This window comes from Arvicanthis niloticus, chromosome 4 (assembly GCF_011762505.2).
Source record: "Arvicanthis niloticus isolate mArvNil1 chromosome 4, mArvNil1.pat.X, whole genome shotgun sequence".
Taxonomy (NCBI): Eukaryota; Metazoa; Chordata; class Mammalia; order Rodentia; family Muridae; genus Arvicanthis; species Arvicanthis niloticus.
The window spans coordinates 79,617,897-79,638,185 of NC_047661.1; the positions used below are offsets into that span (position 1 = coordinate 79,617,897).

Below are 20,289 nucleotides of genomic sequence, written 5' to 3' on the forward strand. Positions count from 1 at the left end.
TTTGCTGCTGCAAGGCCATGGATCCAGATGTGCACCCTGCCCCCGACTGTGGCAGCCCAGGCCAGGACCCTATCATGATCTCAGGTGGCATGGCTGGCTACTCACATTAGGCTGCTTCTCACTACCCTGGACTCTCCAGTTCTGCCTTTTTTCACTGTGCCCAGGTACTTTTCCTTCTCTCCCATTTCTCCATCACTTACTTGTGCTTCTCTTAGTGGTGCCTGGGGTCTGGGGTGATCTCAGGAGTGCTATGCCTTGCTTGTGCACTACAGCACTAGGCAGAGGTAATCTTGGGCATGGCCTGTCCCTCCTAGGCCTGTGTGGCACTGGACTGGTGGTCATGTCAGGCTAGCTCTCTGTATGGGCCCCATGGCACAAGTGTGGTAGTCTTTCTGGGCTCAGTTCTCGCCCAGTCAATTCAAGGAGCCCGTTGAAACAAGGGTCTGTGGTCCCAGGCAGGGTTCTTCTATTCTCTGACATGCTAACACCTGCCCTGCCACATCCTGGGAGCCTATCTGAACTGGACTGGTGCTTGTCTCAGGCTAGCTCCCTGTCCAGGCCTGCTTGGTGCCACATCACTGTCTCATGCAAGCTCCCTCCCCACCCCCACCCCCACCCCAGGAGTGTGAGGCTACTGATCATTCAGATGTTTATAGGACAGAACGCAGAGCATAGACATAACCTCTGTCTTCTCTTCCATCTGACACAAACACGACAGAGCAGCTACACCTGCAATGCCTCTAGGGGGTCCCATTAATAGTCTATACATTTATGCTATTTGTATATGGTAGTCTTCATTTTCAACTACTTTTTAAAATATTTATTTTTATTTTATGTGCAGTGCTGTTCCACCTGCATGTATGTCTGCATGACAGTGTTTGATCTTTTGGAACTAGAGTAAGGCAGTTAGTTGTAAGCTACCATGTGGGTGCCAGAAATTGAATCTAGGTCCTCTGGATGAGCAGCCAGTGCTTTCAAACATCTCTCCAGCCCCAATTTTTAACTTTTTATGACTCACTGCTAATATATACAATTAATTTTAGTATACTGAGCCTGTATCTACAACCTTACTATTATTAGTTTTAGTAATTCCTTGGTAAGGTCTATAAGATTTTCTGTATGAACCATCACATTCTCTCTTTAAAACAATCATATTTCTTCCCTTCTAGTCTGAATGTCTTTTTGCTTCTTTTTCTTGCCTGACAGTACAAGGTAGAATCTCCAGTACAATTGCTCAACAGAAATGAAGAGAGTAGATGTTCTGTCTTGTTATTGATCTTAGGGGAACTGTATAAATATCTTTTCAATATGATGTTAATTGTTGTTTTCACATGTGCTCTTTATCAGGCTGAGGAAGTTTTCTTCTATTCTAGGTATTCTCTCAGGCTGGATCCTTCATTTTACACAACTGATGTCTATTTTATGGTTCTTGTTAACATTTTACACACCAGTTAGCATTTCAGTCTCTTTCCTTTACTACTCTAGCACTTACATTTAAAACCATTTCAAATTTTATTTACTAATGGCAAATAATTTGATAACTGATTGATAACAGAATACCATATAAAATTAGTTTATGAGTAAAATTTGAAATTAGAAAAAAGTTAAATGTAAACAGACTGCTATAATCAAGTGGTGAGCAATCATTTTTCCTTTACTCATTTCAATATTATCTAATAGACCATCAGAAGTAAAGGGATAAACAAAATGTGCATTCCCAACAGCATACTAAATAGCACCAGCAGAAAGGAATGAATTTCTGACAACTGTACCATGGACCACTCTGCTAAAATGCCAAACACAAAATACCCTCAAACCATATGATTCAAACTAATCAGTTTTGAAAGCAGGCAATGTACAGTGACAGAAAGCAGAGCAGTTTGGGTATGGATTTAAGTGACTGCAAAACGAAGGTGGAAATGTATCCTTGCACTCAGGTGTGAAGTACTGATGGTGTTGGGGTTGGAGGAGTACGCTGTCGGAGCTTCCCTCAGTGTGTGAACATTACAGAGTGCTAATGAACTAAGATGGCAAAAGTGATAAACTAAGATGGTCAGCAGGTGACAGAATACTGTGGGACCTCTGAGGAATATGTGGTCCACCACTGGCCAAAGCATCATTGCCCAGAACATGACTCCACTAACCAGGGTAGTAGTTATCTAGTCTATCAAATCTGACAAAACATCAATGAAGCACTCACCTAATACACTTCAATAGAGACTGACAAAAATAGGAAGTCAAAAATTTTGTTGTTGCTACTTAGTACAATTTGTGTTATAGCTCCCTCTACTGAAGCAAATGAGAATGGCAAAGGCATTTTAAAGTACATGGTTTTAAAAGTGAAAAAATTATTATAATTGCTTAAAATTAAAATTCAGTGTGCGTACCAGTAACTAACACTTGGATTGCACTGTGACAGGTGCTAGGAGGACTGAAGATGGAAATCTTGTGGTCCCAGGACTCCAGAGACTCAAGGAGACTAAGCGACACGGAAAGAACAGGTAAGCAGTGGTTGCTACCTGACATCATGGTGTGACAGTGACTCTGTCAGTTTCTTGAGTCTTAATTGCTTCCACAAATGTTTTACAGAGCATGGGTATCAGTGGTTCCCTAAGACCAACAGCAGCGGTGAGAAGCGCCTGTGAACTTGCTAACTGTGCATACTCTAGAACTCATTAGTAAGAAGCCCTGTTGATGAATCCTTTGAGACAGTGTAGATGCCAGCTCCAGCTTGAGACCCACTTCTGTAGGTTTCCTGTGTGCGTTAACTTTTAAGCAGAGTTCTATTGTTTCAATGTTCCCTCTTCAGCTCATCTGAACCCTCAACTCCACTGAAAACGGCCCCACAGCTCCGATGCCTCCCGTTTTCACAGCTGACCCTGACTCTAGTTCTATCAGGTCCTCTCCCAATGATTAGTCACTGTTAGCACTGAAGCCTTTTGAACCTAGCCCTAAGCCACAGCCAGGGAAGGATGTGGCTACAGTTTTCTTAACCACCTCCTCCTCCTCCTTTTAAAGAGCTTATAAAAATGACTGCGTTTATTTTCACTTCTTGTGAGCTAATGAACTTCCCCAAAGGAAGTCTCTCAGTCACCTATCCACTTTCAGCAGTGCCCGATACCTCAAATCCACAGCCTCAGTGGTTGAAGCTCCTCTCCTAAGATCTCCTTTCATTTAGGACAGAAATGAGGCAGGATAGAAATAAGAGTCTAATATTCCATGTAAACATCCTTCACACCCCACTCTCAAACTCCAGTTTTCAAGGGTGCCCAACAGTTTACCAGTTTACCAGCTTGGTCAGATTAACCCTGACACAGGTACTTGGCTTTCTCTGTCCAGTTCTATCATTTAAACGTGTGCTGACAGAAGTGTCCTCGTCCTCCGTTACTTGACTAGTTAGTGTTCTATAGTCATTTTAACGGCTTTCAAGAGAGCATACATAAATACGCCATACTTAATTTGCCAAACTGAACGGGAACATCTCCGTTAGATAGAGACAATTCCAAGGGATTACATAGATACTTTGTACTCTTCAGACTCAGGCTTTGAGCATTTGTCTTTTGAGCTGCCTCTTCAAAAATATTTATTAAAATTATTTTTTCTGAAAACTGATTTCTTCTTAAACTTCTATCACAATCTCCATAATTACCCACCCTAGAAATATTAACACTATCTGTTATTTTCCCCTCTTATTGAATCTCTCTGCACTGAACCACTCAATGTCAGAGCTCGCAGCCCTGGCATATTTTATGGTCAGTTTTGTGGCTGTTCTTCCAAACACTAATTCATCCTATTTCAACATCAGCTCTGAATGTTCAAATACCACCATTGCCATTACATCTTCTTCATGTTTTCCAAGTTAAGCAACTATTTATTCTTAAAAGACTAGCATTTTGGAGCTTGAGGGATGGCTCAGTGGTTAAGAGCACTGACTGCTCTTCCAGAGGTCCTGAGTTCAATTCCCAGCAACCACATGGTAGCTCACAGCCATCTGTAATGGGATCTCATGCCCTGTTCTGAAGACAGCAACAGTGTACTCACATACATAAAATGAATAAATAAATCTTTAAGAAAAAAAGACCAGCATTTTGTTAATGGTTCTCTTATGAACCTAGTATATGTGCTTTATTGACATATCACACGTTTTATTTCACATTATTCCTCATTATATAGTATTTTGTTATACCATCAGCATATATAATAAACAAATAATACAGGAACTACCAAAGAAAACAAAACAAAAAGCCAGCACACAGCCCTTTGAATTTTAGAGGGGGAAAGCCATAGCAATGGCTAATTCACAGGATAGTTCTCATGGCAAAATATTAAGGCCCAGAACACTACTTTGACTTAACTATGCTACTGTCTTGTCAATAAATCACCACACCTAGTAGTTAACACACACTAACTGCTAGTCTTTAATGAATCCACACCAAACATAACCACCTGACAAAATAATCCTCAACACCTCCCAGCTTCCTACAAAAGCCTATTAGAGTTAACTAACATTTGAGAAGAAGTTAAGGGGCCATGCAACCTGCAATGCTCTGTAAAGTATTAATACTGTTAATTTTGATCTTCATAGAACTTTTATCTAATCTTAACATTATGTCATCAGTTTTTATAAAGGCTGTATCTTTGACTTTTGTGCTTTTTATGTCAACTACATGTTTCATGTATGAAAATGTTTGAATATAAGCTGGATAGTGGTAGCATATGCCTTGGAGGCAGAGGCAGGTGGATCTTTGTGAGTTCAAGGCCACCCTGGTCTACAGAGCAAGTTCTAGGACAGCCATAACTACATAGAAAAACCCTGTCTTGGAAAACCAAACAGAAAGAAGGAACAAATGTTTGGATATAGGTTAGATTGGTTTAAGGACAGAATGGACAAATAAAAGGTTAAGAGATGCAGCTAAAAGAGATGAAAGAACCTTAGCAGCTTCTAAGCAGCATCACATACACAGATACACACGGTTGGACCACGTGAAACTGAGAATATTCAACTGTCTTTAGCTTTTGAAAAAAGCAGTTTCATACAGTGTACTCACTGGTTCAGTATATGGTAATGAGTTATGCAGAATAAATCATCTTATAATTAGCAGCACAAACATATTATCTCATCTGTAAAATAATATACTCTCCCAACTCCCATGGTGGACAATGGTCTTCTACAGAATGGTTACTTCTTGTTTGGCTTCCAGGATGCTCAATGCTGAATTCAGTAGTTCAGTGTTGATAATTTTCTCAGCTAGAACTATTTCTATAACTATTTAATATAACTATTTCTATGTTTACTCCTGTTTGATCCTTTTTATTAATTTTATTGATCTACAAGTATGACTTTCTGAAAGTGGATACCAAGACTACTGTTGATGTCCTGGGGATGGCCCATATATGTACTGGAGGGGAAGAAGCAGAATGCCATTTATTTCTGACCCCAAGTCACATGCTAAATGCTCATGGTCTGTACAGGCTGAGGTATTGGAGATATGGTTATAAGCCAGTCATCAATAGGTGAGATAGGAGCTTAAGTGAGAAAGGCGAGGAGCACTAACTGACAGACAGGGCAAAGGCATTCCTGCCAAGTGTGCTGAAATACAGACACAGACAACAGAAGGCAAACTTACATGCTGCATGTATAACAGTGTCTGACTATAGGAATAAACCTGTTTAAGGAAGGAATGAGCAAGTAAAAGGATGAGAGATGAAGCTAAAGAAAACAGACCACTGTAGCTTCTGAGAAGCATAAAGGAACTACATGGCGGTGAAAATCAAGGACTCTAGGACTTCTAGATCTTCTACTGTCTCTAGAGTTACATTTGATTCAAGCAAAGGATGCTGATAAGACTGCTGGAAAAGACTCTCTCCTCAGACAGATTATTATTACACATCATTAGGTATGTAATAGTATCAATCTGACCTATAAGCTAACCCCAAATCACTAATAATAACTGAATTACTATCACGTGCCTCTTCACAGGGCAGGATAAGGAACACACATCATTTATAATATTAATCCAAAAATGCTTTAGAGAAACCCAACAATTAGTAATGGGGGAAAAATTAAGTGGAATATGTCACACCACCGAACTGCATGAATGCTAAAGTTTCTGAGTATGAAAACTGAATTGTAAGCATGTAGAATAATACCCTTTCTTCTTATTTAAAAAAACTAATTCACCTTTTGTTGAAAACATTTTTCCCTCATACAATATATCTGAGGCCGAAGATACAGATCAGAGGTTAGTGCTTTGCCAAACATGCACTAGCAAGGCTCACGTGCACGTGCGTACATACACATCATGTAAGAGCTAAGGAGAAAGAAAAATTCTATCGCAACCTAAGTCAAATCCCACAGCTTTACAGATAGCGCACAGAAATTTGCTGTGACATGTTCATTTAATGAAGGTGTAGCACAGGATAACTAAAGCTGTCACTCTGCTATGGGCCAATGCTCTCACAGCTACTTGATAGAGATACAAACCTAACCAACAGGATACACAAGAACAAGGAGGGCGTGGGGTAGGAAACTCTGGACTAAGGCAGATGCCCTAAACCATCTCCACAACAATCAGGTCTGGACCAGGTGTGTGGTAGACATGCAAAGGAGGGAGTAAAATGAAGCAATGAGAAAGCAGAAGCACACACTGTACTGACAGAGCAAGGGGAAAAACAGAATAGCACTAACTTAGAGGCTAAAGAAACTAAAGAACACTCAAACTAATATCTATAAAAGAAAAACAATATGGATGCTTATGTACTTTTCAGCTGTAACATAACAGACATAAATGAACTACATTTGTATTAGAGTGAGAAATCCAGCTGGGCAGACATGCTGAACTATATTATATCAGAGCACAGCAGGATACTTGTCCTTGGGGGTTGCTAATGCATTCCCAAGTGAGCTGAGTGGTACTGAGCAGTAAACATCTGCTGAACAAATGATGTACGTATAATTCACCCGTGTGTTAAGACACAGAAAACATGAACACAAAACTCAGTTACTGGTGCTATGAAGTGATATTTGTGTGTATGCCTTTAAAAATGCACATATACGTAATTAATGTCTCCATCTTCTCCAAGGCATATTTACATTTTTGAGTATAAGCCCCAAATTGTCTTTTTCCTTTCCCATTTTCCCTTTACATGTACCTTAGTACAAGATCTTTATGGAGACAATGGTGGACGATGGCTATACTGGCATTTAGTACATCAAAACATGTATGATCATTCCTAAGAGATGAAATCTAAACTCAGCTGGGTTCAAAGGCAAATATCATATTGGCCTAACCCCACTTCAGCCCTACTAAGACTTTGTAGGTCATTATATTTATTTTTTATTTATTATATTTTATATTTATTCTTTAAGAAATTTCCTAGGTGCTTATAAAGTAAATCAAAGAGCAAAAACAAAAGGACTTAAGGTACTTAGTCTTGCTACATATGTACATGTTTATACAGCTCAGGCCACCCTGGAGATGGCAGTGCTCCGGTCCTGACTCCAAAGTTTTAGGACTAGAGGCCTGTACCACCACAACAGAGCATTTGTTTGACAAAGAGCTACCTTACAGTTATTCTTCAGATACTGCTATTTACCAATCCACCTATATAAAACATTTGCAATGAGACATACTACAGTGTAATATATAGTCAAATTTAGCTATCTAGCAACCATACAGCAACACTGCTCTACAAAATGTTAATGAATGGATAAAGAAAATGTAGCACATATCTATAATTCATCCATTAAAAATGGTGAAATGGATCATTTCTATCAGCCTGGGTGAATCTGAAAATTATTGTATCCAGTGAAAGACTCCAGGCACAAAAAGGCAAATTAACTGTAGATACCATTCATATGTGGAATGTAAAAATCTGCTGCTTAGGGGTAGAAGAGCAGCAGCCAGAGCCTAGTGAGAGACAAAAAGGGGCAGTGGATCGGCGAGTCCTATGCTACAGTCACATGGGGAAAGTAGTTCTGCTGTGTTACTGCAGAAAAGGGTGACCAGAGATAACACTATACTTCAAAAGGAAGGGATTTTAAAAGTTGTCATCATAAAGAACTAATTCTGTGTGGTGACAGATATAATTAATTTGATTTAAACATTACTCCTCAATATCTATCTATATGGCAACCGTATATATTGTCTCAGAATTAGGAACAGTTTTTATTTTCATATAGCACTTAAAATAAGCTTACTTAAAACACTTTTGAGTATGTGCTTACTTTAATGTTTCAGCAAGAAAAAAGCTCTGCTGCACGTCATCATGCGCAGGGGTCTGGGAGTACACATCCTTGACTCCAGAAAACCCACCGCTGACTCGGCAGGACTTCTCAATCGCCTGTGAGGGAGAGCAGAGAAGACAATTCATTCTGTGGAATTTCAATTCTGAAAGACAAGTCAAACCTGTATTCAAAAAAGAAAGTTCATAGAAAGGATGGGAATAATGGCCTTTTATTCCAGCCCCCAGGAGCCACATAGATGGATCTGTCTGCATTCAAAGCCAGCCTGGTCTACATAGTGAGTTCTAGGACAGCCAGGGCTACATAGTAAGACCTTATCTCTTCTAAACACAAAACAAACACTCATATAAATCTGTAGGAAAATTTGACATTTGTGTAAGTGGCAATATATTAAGCCTAAGCATAGTGTTATCAAAGAAACATACTCTCAGACTAGAAAAACAAACCTGTACCGGGATGTCTTTCCTTCTCTAAAATACTTTACATTTTCCTGACATAAATGTCAAATTTGACCTATTCTTTCTAAATTAGGAAGCTGTCTGTCACAAATTGTAACAGAAGTAAGCTTGTCATTAGGAGTATGGGAAATGGCTCATAAAGTCCTTGTCTTGAACACTGAGGCTCTGAGTTCAGTTCCCATGTTTAAAGCTGAGCACAGTGGTGCATGTCGGTAATTATGTCGGCAATTCCAGCAATGATTACTAGAGGCAGATTAAGGTGGATCCCTGGAACTTGCTAGCCTGGCTGGCCGGCTTAGCCTACTTGCTTAAATCCTTAGTCAATGAGAGACCTTATTTTAAAATGTGGAAGGTACATGAGGAACATATGGTTGTATTCTTAACTCTACATACACTTGTATGTGTACACACACAAACACACCCACACACTCTTTCTCTCTGACTTTCAATGTGATCATTTCCAAGTACAAATACTAATTCACAACATCCTTAAAAATGTATTATTTAGGAGCATAATACAGTAGTGGTAATGAGATATTTATTGTACCCTACTACTCTATTCTGAGACACTGTATTTCCACAACCTTATTAGTCAGGCTCCATAGGTGGTGAGAAGTAGCAGGAAGTGCACACCTACATGCCTAGATGACAAAGGCAACTATTTAAGAGCAAACAATCTTCAGAAGATTATTCTAAGAGCTTCATATGCATTGGCATTTAAATTTCACAACCCTAGAAAGCTAACAGCTCCACTTTACAGATGAAGAAATTGAGCTGAACAATTTGTTCTGTACTAACTACTATGTTCTAATGCCTGACTGGAATTTAAAATTCTTACTTTCTATCTCCATTGTGTCCTTGAACATGCATTAGTCAATGCATTAAATAAAAAACAGTCTATTTACAACTCTACTTTTAAGTTGCAGTCACTGAACACCTTGCTGGTGCACATGTCTCACACTTTAGAGCTGTGCTGCTCGGGACAAGCTTGGAGCACGTGGACTCTTTCTTTCCTCACTCATCACTGCTGCTGCTGGTTGTCTGACTCCGATACCGTTCCTGGTCACCTGGCCTTTTCTTCTAACAGAAAACTAGTTAAAAACCTAACTAGTAGAAAGTATTTAACCAAGTTTCTTTTTACAGCTTTATTTGTTGTTGATGGGTTTTAAAGTCTCCTTACTTAGGCCTGGTGCTTTGATCTAAGCAGTTTACAGTCCTATTCTTCCCAATGGCCATGTGAAGAATGGATCGGCATTATCAGGCTACAGAGATTGCTCAGCAGGTCAGAGCATTTGCTGTTCTTGCACAGGACCTACTTTTGGTTCCTAGCACCCACATCAGGGCGCTCACAAACACACATAATTCCAGCTCCAGAGGACCTGAAAACCTCTTTTGGCCTCCACAGGTACTCACACTCATGGGGTACACACAAATAATAAACAATTTTTTTTTGTTTGTTTTAAAGACTAGCTAGCCACCATATCAGAACAGTTAAGGCCCATGAAAGCTTCAGGCTCACTTGGCAGTCCTGTCTGGTCTTATACTTATGACAGCTCCTACCTTAGTCTCTTGAGGGTTAGGATTATAAGTATGCACCATCACACTCAGTGTGGATGTCTATTGTTTAAGAGTAATTGGACTGTTTCCTTTGCTTACTAATCCTAACAAATCCCTGCTTCCAAACACACACACACACACACACACACACACACACACACACACACACACACCTGTTATATGTGTGTACATCACATTTTGTTTTTTAATCTATTTTTAAAAACAATTTATTTATCTATACAGGAATTATTAGAACACAAGGTAAAATGAACAAGAATCATCTGCCTAGGCTATGAATCTGGGTTTTTTTCCCAATGGTTAAACATTAAAAAGACATTATAAAAATACTACTTATTTTATAATAATACTGAGATTGCCTTTGAAATAGCTCCTTATAGTTACTTAGTAGAATACCAAGTGCATTCTTTTATCAAAGTACAAATAGAAAGTAAACAGGAGTATAAGACTAGTTCCTACTGTTCAAGAAACAAATGAGAATAGTTTCTTCTCCAGAGAAATGAAAGTATAAAGTTCTCAAAATCAAGTAACTGGGAGGAGGACAAATGGTACAGGGGAGAGCCCTACCCAGCCAGCACAGACCAGAGGAGAAATTGGTGTATTTACCAGTGCTGCTTCCCAGCCCCACTGCCTGTATCTTGGGTCGTGGGTGAATCGCCATAGATACCAATAGGTTTCAATTACTTCTGGACGAAGGATGTAATACTTTTCAGCTTGCCGCACAGCCACGGCTTCCACTGCACCATCAAACTTGAATGACTCAGGACCTAGTTTTAATGCTGTAACATGCAAAAAAAAAAAAAAAAAGCCACATAAACAGTGTGTGTGCTTTAAGGAATACTTACTGTTCTCTCTAAAAGGAAGAGGTATGAAATAATCTTTATCTTTTGTGACTTTTATTGCTTCCTACGGTTTTAATTTTTATTTATTTGTTTTGGTGTTAAAGACCAAAGCCAGAACCTCTCACATACTAGGCTGAGCTACATTCCAGCCCTGAAGTAACTTTGGTTATTGTTACTATACTACAAAATGAATTGCTTCAAAATAACTACATTTGGTTTTCTTCTAACAGAATTACAAATATTTCTATTGCTCTGGAATGAAGTACACCTTAGAAGAATACACAGCAATATGCTGCTAAATCTGACTCTACCAAGAGCTAAGTAATACCTTAGAACCAAATGCAAAGGTGACTACAACACACAATCCATGAACACAGATACTATCTGTCCCTTTATTTGTATTTTCATCAATATTTTATGATTTTCAGCACATATCTTTCTCTCTTTGGTTAAATCAATTCATTATGTATTATTCTTGAGTGTGTGTGGTGGGGGAGTATGTACACAAGTGTGAGTGTGCACGCATTGCATCCAGAAGCCAAGGGAAGGAAGGCATTAAGCATCCTATGCTATACCTCTTTGCCTTGTTCCTTTGAAGCAGAGTCTCTCGATAAATCTAGAACACAAAATTTTTCAGCTAGGCTTGCAGCAAGCAAGCCCCAGCCATCCTCTGGTCTCCACCTGTCAGTACTGGGGCTATGGAAACACCAGGTCCAGTCCTGGCTTTTATGTGGGTGCTAGGAACTCTGATCCTCAAATGTGCACAGCAAGTATTACAACAGAGCTTTCTTTCAAGCCCTGATTATTTTATTATTTTGATGTTATCAATAAGTAAGGTTCTCTTCTTGATTTCTCCCTCCAATAGACTGCTATCAGTGTGAAGAAATGCAACCGATTTTTGCACATTGATTTGTAACCCACTACTGTACTGAATGAATTCATCCATTCTAACAGGGTTTTGTTTGTGTGCATGCATATGTGTGTGCAGTTTTTATTATACATAATCATGTGTAGAAATTAGGGTGATTTTGCTTCTTTCTGATCTGAAAGTCTTTCGTTTCTTTTTTCTTGTCTATATACTTGTCTATATACTGGCTAGTAAGTTCTGGTACTACATGGAAAAGACTCTGAATTCAAAGCCATCCTTGGTACAAAATGAGACTCTAACAACAATAAACAAACAAAACCATTTTTTTAAAAAGTTCAACATCATAAGCATTGAGATGAAAGTAATCCAAAGGCAGGTTACTGTGGTGAAGATTTCTTGTGTTTTTCCTTCCACTTAAGTAAAAGGAAATGTTCAGGAAAATGGATGCATCTGGAAATGACAGTATCAGTGAAGACTACTAGACTCAGAAAGACAAATATCACAAATATTCACTCTGATGTGCAGATGCCAGCTTTGAATTTGTGTCTGTTTCTGTATAGAGACAGCCAGACAGCCAGACAGCCAGACAGCCAGACAGCCAGACAGCCAGACAGCCAGACAGCCAGACAGCCAGACAGCCAGACAGCCAGACAGCCAGACAGCCAAGTGTGTATTTGCATGGGTTTTATAGGAGGGTGACTAATATAAGCCACCTCAGTGGGAAGGAGACTACTAGAGGCAGAAGGGCATGAGTATGTATGTGAGGATCTACTCAAACAAAATGTGGAAATGCCAGGGTGAAAGGTGTCACTTTGTAGGCTAATGTAAAAATTTTTAGTACTAAGTGATGATCAGATAGACTTTAAAGATTAACCTTAAGATTACACTAGCTAGTTACTACCATAATTATAATGGCAATATACCAGAAGTGGAATACGAGCATCTTACTGAAAATTATTTTGCTTAGTGGTCATGCATAACTTCACACAAACATACAGGAAAAATAACTGATTTTTCCTCAACAGACTTTTTAACTTTTTTATAAGTAAAAAAGGGCAAGCCTAAAACTATGCATGTATTTTACCCAAATCATGTTTAAAATAAACTGAAACAATGTCCCAACCAACTCTCAATCTACTGTCCCGAGCACAGATCGTGCTTAAACTTCTACAGAGGCAGTGCTCATCTCACAAGCAGCTTCAACAATGCTTCCGCAAAGCCAGCTAAACATGAACATTTGCTATGTTCACCACATGGTGAAATACGTTAAGATGATTCACTTTCGAATTAATTTTAATCCTAATTCCAACAATAAAAGTAAAACAAACTCTCAAGGCAATAATTACATTATGAATTAGCAGAAATAATTACCAACAAGGAGATGGAATTTTTAAAAATGGTGGCAAAAATATATATAAGAGCCATAGGAAACATGCAGCAGAGTGTAGATTAATTGGCTAGGAGATGAGAAAACTAGGGCTGTACTTACTAGTCCAAGGATGTAAGTTGAGAACAAAAACAAGAAAAATCAGTGAAAGACTTAAAAGTACAAGGCACAAATAAAACAGTATGTTTCTGGGGATTCCATGATAAAGAGAATCGCAGGTTCAACCTGCTATGTAAAACTGACAATCAGACTGTTTCTGATGCCAAGCCTCAACTTCTTTGCATAACTCTTTCAGACCTAGGCCATCAACTGCAACTGAGGCTGCACACTCACCAATGGCCTTCCCTGGCGTCTCACAGAGGCAAGCCTCAGCTGCTCTCCATAACCTCTTCATGCCTTCAAAGCCAGTACCACCTGGGTGATTCCTACACATTACCAAGTCCAGCTACAGCACAATGTCTGTCTCTGGAACACAGTTTCTTTGTACTCTCAGAAAACACTTCCCAAAAGATGTCATCTCAATGATGCTGGTCTCTTTTAAATCACCACTAATTTCATAGCTCCAGCTAACTAACCATGATCAATTGTTTCAGTAACCCCTTCTACCCTTGACTATAATGCCAGAGCCACATAACTGAAGCTGTCAAGTTCTGCTGCTTGTGGGCCCCTTGTTCTACTACATCTTCACCAGCTTTGTTTTCAGTGGTTTCCTTTACTACCTAAGCTTGGCTGTGTAGAACTTGCTCTGTAGACTGACCTTGATCTCAGAGATCTACTTGCCTTTGTCTCCTGAAGGCTGGGATTAAAGGTGTGTACCACCATGCTTGTTGGTCCTAAGCCTTTCTTTACCTTTACATAAGATCTTTATAAGTTCTGAACTGTAGTTCATTCCAGATATAGTCAAACTGACAACCCAAAATAGCTATCACAATCTATCTCTTGTCAACTTGACACATAATCTAATCTCCTTATGCCCAAATGAAAACAATAACCTGATCACAATAACGCCTAACTGAAGTATCCCTGTTCAACTGCAAACAATAAGCTTAGCTGGGTGGGCTCTTGAGCTAAAGTCACCACGCCCTTAACTCCACTTAATATCCTTGAACACAGGATTTAGCTCCATTCCATTTCCTGGTGCTTCATTACTCTTTGAACCATACATTTTCCATTTTTCCTTTCTAACCTTGCTATGCTTAGTCAAAATGCTCCTTTTAAGAGTGTACCACAGGATAAGTCTAAACCAGGCTTTTTTGAGATTTCCTTTGTCAATGCAATTAATCTAAGTCTCTTTACTTTAGCCTCAGGCAGACTCTTCAGACAAGGTCAAAAAAACCCAGCCAACTTCTTCATCAAAATATCACAAGAATGATCTCTAGGAAACATACTAAAATTTTCCTCCTCTGAAACCTCTTAAGCCAGGCTCCTAGAGTTCAAATCACCCTTAGCACCAATGTCTTCTACGTTCCTACTAGAGTGACCCATCGAGTCCCACTTAAAGCAATCCACGGCTTTCGAAATCCAAAGTCCCCAAACCCACATTCCTCCAAACAAAAGCATGGTCAGGCCTAGCACAGCAATACTCCAGTCCCTGGTACCAACTTCTGTCTTAGTCTGGGCTTTATTGCTGTGAAGAGACACCATGATCAATGTGACTCTTATAAAGGCCAACAGTTAATTTGGGGCTAGCTTACAATTTCAGAAGTTCAGTCCATTATCATCATGGTGGGAAGCATGGCAGCCTGCAGACAGACTTAGTGCTGGAGGAAATGAGAGAGCTAAGGCAGCCAGAAAGAGGCTGTCTTCTCTGGGCACCCAGGAGGGACGAGGCTCTCTTCCTCACTGGGTGGAGCTTGAGCACTAGGAGCCCTCAGAGCCCGCCTACACAGTGACACACTTCCTCCAACAAGGCCCACCTCCTAATAGGGCCACTTCCCACGAGCCAAGCATACTCAAACCACACACTCTCCTGCATTTCTTTTCTACCCCTCTTCTTATCCCCTACATACCGTCCTCCCACACCTAGTGGCTTCCTTTCCACTTTCATATCACAAATGTCACATGACATTGTGACCCACCCCTTAACACCTCCTGTCTCCTCTCTAGTTCATAGTCTCTACCCACTTTACAGCTCCTTATTTACATACATGCAAACAGTCAAAGTTAAATCTGCATATAAGTAAGAATATTATTTCTACATTTCTGAGACTAAATAACCTCACTTTGCAGGATCCATCCATTTTCCTGAAAACTTCAGCACAATTGGATGTCTTCCAAGAGGAAAAAAGTGAACTTATATCCATCTTTCACTTACCCTGAAAGATCAAAGGTGTTAACTCAAAACTTGAACCTCTGAAATTGTTAAAGGAAAAGCAGGGGATATATGTAAAATTATGGGACACAATCAAGAACTTTCTGAGTATGACTCTAACGGCACAGGAGATAGTCCCAAAAGGTAACAAATGGGACCACATGAAACTAAGAAGTTTCTGCACAGCAAGGCAAACTACCAGCACAGCATATAGCCTACAGAGTAAAAAAAAAAAAAAAATTCTGACTGTTACTCCTCAGATAAGAGGCTGATAACTACCATATATAAAGACCTACAAAACTTAAAATCCTAAGCCACAAAACTATTAATTGATAAATGGGCTCAAAAAATGAACAGACACATCTCCAAAGGAAAAAAAAAAAAAAAAAAAAAAAAAAACAAACCACAAACGGCCAAATCTTATTTTAAAGAATGTTCAATATCTTCAGGACTCTATCTCACCCTCACCTGAGTATCTATGATTAAGAAAACATAAACCAGTATGGCACAGTAACACTATGGGTGCAGTAGTCCCTGAACACCCTGGTCGTAACTAAATGCTCTCCAATTGGGCTTAAGACCCACTCAACAAGAGTGGTACCAACTGAGAGGACTCATCCCCACACAGAGAACTAAAGGCCACTGAATAAAGAGGGGAGCACGAGAGGATCCTCCCCAGAGAAGAACACACCAACTTGTTATCTAGTACCAGATAGTCAGCCCTGAAAACACACATAAGTCACACTCAACAGTTATATTTAGGGATACACACACACACACACACACACACACACACAGAGTGTATACAATTAACAACTGATTTAAAAAAAAGAGGCCATGAATTTGAAGGAGAGTTGGGAGGGGATATGAGAGGGTCTGGAGGTGGGGAAGGGAAAGGAAGAAGTGGAGAAGTGTAATTAAATGACAATCTCAAAAAAAAAAGAAGAAGGATGAGGAGGAAGAGGAGGAAGAAGAGGAGGAAGAAGAGGAGGAGGAAGAGGAGCAGGAAGAGGAGGAGGAGAAGGAGGAGGGAGAGGGAAGGATGGAAGGAAAGAAAAAAATAATAATGAGGATGTGGGGAAGAACCTTTAATAGTGCTGGTGGGAGTCTAAACCAGCAAAACTACTATGGAAATCAGTATGGAGGTGTCTTACGTTTCATTTCCTGTTTCTGTGATCAAACACCCTAACCAATACAATTTAGAAGGGTTATTTTAGAGCTCGTAATTCCATGTTATAGTTCATCACAGTAGGAAGTTAAGGCAGCAAGAACCTGAAGCAGTTAGTCACATCCATGGTCAAGGCCTGAGTCAACAAATTAAAGCATGTGTGTGTGTGTACGCAGCTTACTTCCTCCTCCTCTGTACAATCCAGGACTCCAACCCAGGGAAGGGTACTGCCCACTGTTACAATAGGTCTTGGCATGTCAAGACAATCTTCCAAAGACATGTCTACAGGCCAGCCTAACGGAGACCAGTCTTCAGTGAGACTTCCTCTCTATTAAATCTCTAGGTGATTCTAGATTGTGTCAAACTGGTGATTAAAACTAACCATTCACAGGTGGTGCCTCAAAGTAAAATAAAATAGAAAAGAAAGAAAGAAAGAAAGAAAGAAAGAAAGAAAGAAAGAAAGAAAGAAAGAAAGAAAGGAAGGAAGGAAGGAAGCAAGCAGAATTGCTGTTATTAGTCAGGTGTACCCCTCCTGGTGTACTCAAAGGGCTCCACATCATACCACAGAGTATTTATATACCCATGTTCAGTGCTGTCCTACTCACAGCTCAATGATGAAAAAAATGTGGCAAAGATGCACAGTGGGATTTTATGTGGGTAATGGGAATTCGAACTGTTAACTACATTTTAAGTGACACTACATATTATCACTCACTCTGATAAACTGATAATTCTATTTGTAAATCAGACCACTAACTTTGTCTTAATACCAACATTAAACCACACTGAAATAACAATTGCCAATATCCTTTTGAGTTACATTTTTTAAAAAAGTAAAACCACTATATTGAAGGCTATGAGAGAATTGAAGACTCAATTTCACCTTAAATTCCATTCCTTACTATATAAAAATAACTCAAAAAGTTTATGAACAAAGACAAGTTTAAAGCCAATTATATTTGTGTCATAGTACTTAATGACAAATTAACTCTGAAACAGAAAACCAGTTATTGTAGAAAAGCAATAATTCAACTTCTGATACTACAAACACAAATTACAAGTTTGTAGGTCTTCACTAATTATTTCACTTAGACATGTTTGTAAAGCCAAAGTAAACTTCGGGTCTAACCCAGGGTTCTGCAGCCCCCTTTTGTCACTATACCTGTAAGGAGGCCTTCTGCGTATGTTGAATAGCTATCTATAGATGCATACAGTAACTGTGTTTTCAACCAATTTTTGTCAACAATAAAAAACCATTTTAACTTTTAAAATACAGAGGATCAAAAATATAATGTATTTTCCCAAAGCAATGCCATAGAATTTTCTTAAGCAAACAAATAAAACTTACTAGTGAATTGAGCCAAAGACAAACTGTCTGACAGCCAGATGACAACTGTACTTTCAAGGTAATGACTACCCTCTTTTGGTTCCCTTTATTTTGAGAGTATAGGCTTAACAATATAAACTAATAGTTGGACTTCTATTAAAAAAATAAGAGATACTACTCCATACAACTTTCCTACCTTTGTCTTTACAACAATTATTTTCTAAATATTAAAGAATAAAACAAACAACCTCCTCCCCAGAGTTCAGAATTTTAAAAAATAATACTGGGAATATATCCTGGAATTAAAATAAAAACTAAGAAAAATTATTTACTATTTTAGGGTTCAAGATTTTGAAGTGAACAGAACAAAATTCCTTCCTCCTAATTTCTGGAATCATGTTTAACTCAGAAGTCATTTTAGATTAAATCATTAGCCTTATTAAAGTATTCTTACCAGTTCTGTCATATGACTCATGACATGTTCGTGCAATTTCTGCCCCTAGTTCTAAATAGTGACCAGCCTTATCCTTTCTGGAACCATCTGCTCCAAGTGCAAACATTCCCCCAGCAAAGCAGGCCAAATGACCCATCTTCCTTTCCAAGTGTCCATTCTTCCATTCTCCAATAAAGACCAGACCTCCTCGAGACTTCTTAATAAGATGTTTTTCTATAGCCTACAAGAAAAAGATAAATGATTTAGACACAAACATTTTTAGTTTTAACTGTCAACTTGAAACAACCTAAAATCACCTATGAAGACAGTCTTAGTAAGGAATTATCCAGATCAGGTTGTCTGAGGCTATGGCTCCTCTAGCAGGTATTGTCTGGATTGCTAACTGGGGTGAGAAATGTGTCAGCACCATTTCACAGGCTGGCCTGAACTGTGTAAGAGAGAAAAGACCTGGCTGAGCAAAAGCACGCAGGCATCAGGCAGGAAAGGCTCTCTCTGCTCTTGGCTGTAGAGTGATGCTTTAAGTTCCTGACCTGACACACTAAAGGATTGTAACACAAGATTAGAAGTCAAATAAATCTCCTCCCAGTACTATTTTTTGTTAGGGTAGTGTCACAACAACAGAAATGAATCTAAAACACAAACTGTGAGTGTCTGGTCTTTTATGTCTGGATCTCTGGCCATCAGAGAAACCTTGGCATTATGGTATTTTATAAAGTAGTAACTTTCATAATCTGGGAACTGAGTATATATAACCTGGGACAAACATGCTAATTACTATTATAAGACAAAACAGAAGAGGTGAGACATGGCCTTTGAGTGCTTTTCTACATGGTATTACCCATGCAGCCTGTCTTCTTAAGTTGAATGAGATTCATAAAAATTAACTGACTGAGATCCCCTTAAGAAGTTAGAACCCAAAAGGTTTTACCAATTCATTTTCTATTCCACACAACAAAAACTGAACAAAAGATTGAATAAGTAAAGAGAAAAAGATATTTTAGTAAGTGGTTAAAATTGTTCTTAATTTTTCATGTAACTATACAAGTTAGCAAAATTATCTTCAAAAGCATAACCTTGCCCATGGTAAGGCTTTCAAAACTAGTTGAAACTTGACATACACATCCCTTAGCGCCTTAGGAGATTGGCTTCTCAAAGTACAGTAATTTGTTTTCAATGTTTGGTCATGGATAAAAGGAGACTGTCCTGGAATAATGGGGATAGCAAAGGAAATATTTTATACTAAACTTAAATGTAAGAAAACATATAGTATAACAATCGCATTTCATTTTAATAAGATTTTTTTTATGAGCTTTGCTCCTCTAGACTGTGTCCTTAAGAGTCTGCTGAGATGGGCCATACTTTTCTTTCTAAAATAAGAGATGTATTTTTCAAGGATTAATTCACATTTTAATTATGGGTTGTTTTCTGACGAGTTCAATAACATAAGCTCTAGAAGATATCTACCTTATAATCTCTGTAATAACAATGCATGCTTTACAGAACTGTAGGAATTATACCCTCATCATCTCATGCTACAGAAGGCCTGCTATAATGTACCATGCACTCAATAAATAATTTTATAAATGATGGTGCTCTTGATAATTAAATCAGACAGATAAAGGCTATATATATATATATATATATATATATATAT

General features: G+C 38.8%; 1 protein-coding gene, 1 long non-coding RNA gene and 1 other non-coding gene across 3 annotated transcripts in view; 1 reads left to right on the forward strand and 2 right to left on the reverse strand.

The window, feature by feature from the left end:
• Positions 1–20,289, forward strand: part of LOC143442078 (uncharacterized) — a 59,752-nt gene that overhangs the window by 30,533 nt on the left and 8,930 nt on the right. The window contains exon 2 of the long non-coding RNA XR_013109986.1: positions 2,420–2,501. This is a non-coding gene — a long non-coding RNA (uncharacterized LOC143442078). The remainder of the gene's footprint in view (positions 1–2,419; positions 2,502–20,289) is intronic.
• The window catches only part of Man1a2 (mannosidase alpha class 1A member 2), a 126,793-nt gene that overhangs the window by 4,049 nt on the left and 102,455 nt on the right, over positions 1–20,289 (reverse strand). Inside the window, exons 10-12 of the mRNA XM_034499618.2 lie at positions 18,636–18,855; positions 10,885–11,057; positions 8,228–8,343 (exon numbers count right to left, since the gene is read on the reverse strand). Of these exons, the coding sequence (XP_034355509.1) occupies positions 8,228–8,343; positions 10,885–11,057; positions 18,636–18,855 (509 nt within the window). The remainder of the gene's footprint in view (positions 1–8,227; positions 8,344–10,884; positions 11,058–18,635; positions 18,856–20,289) is intronic.
• Positions 623–749, reverse strand: LOC117708023 (small nucleolar RNA SNORA17). The gene has a single exon (XR_004606756.1). It is a non-coding gene; the product is annotated as a small nucleolar RNA SNORA17 (small nucleolar RNA).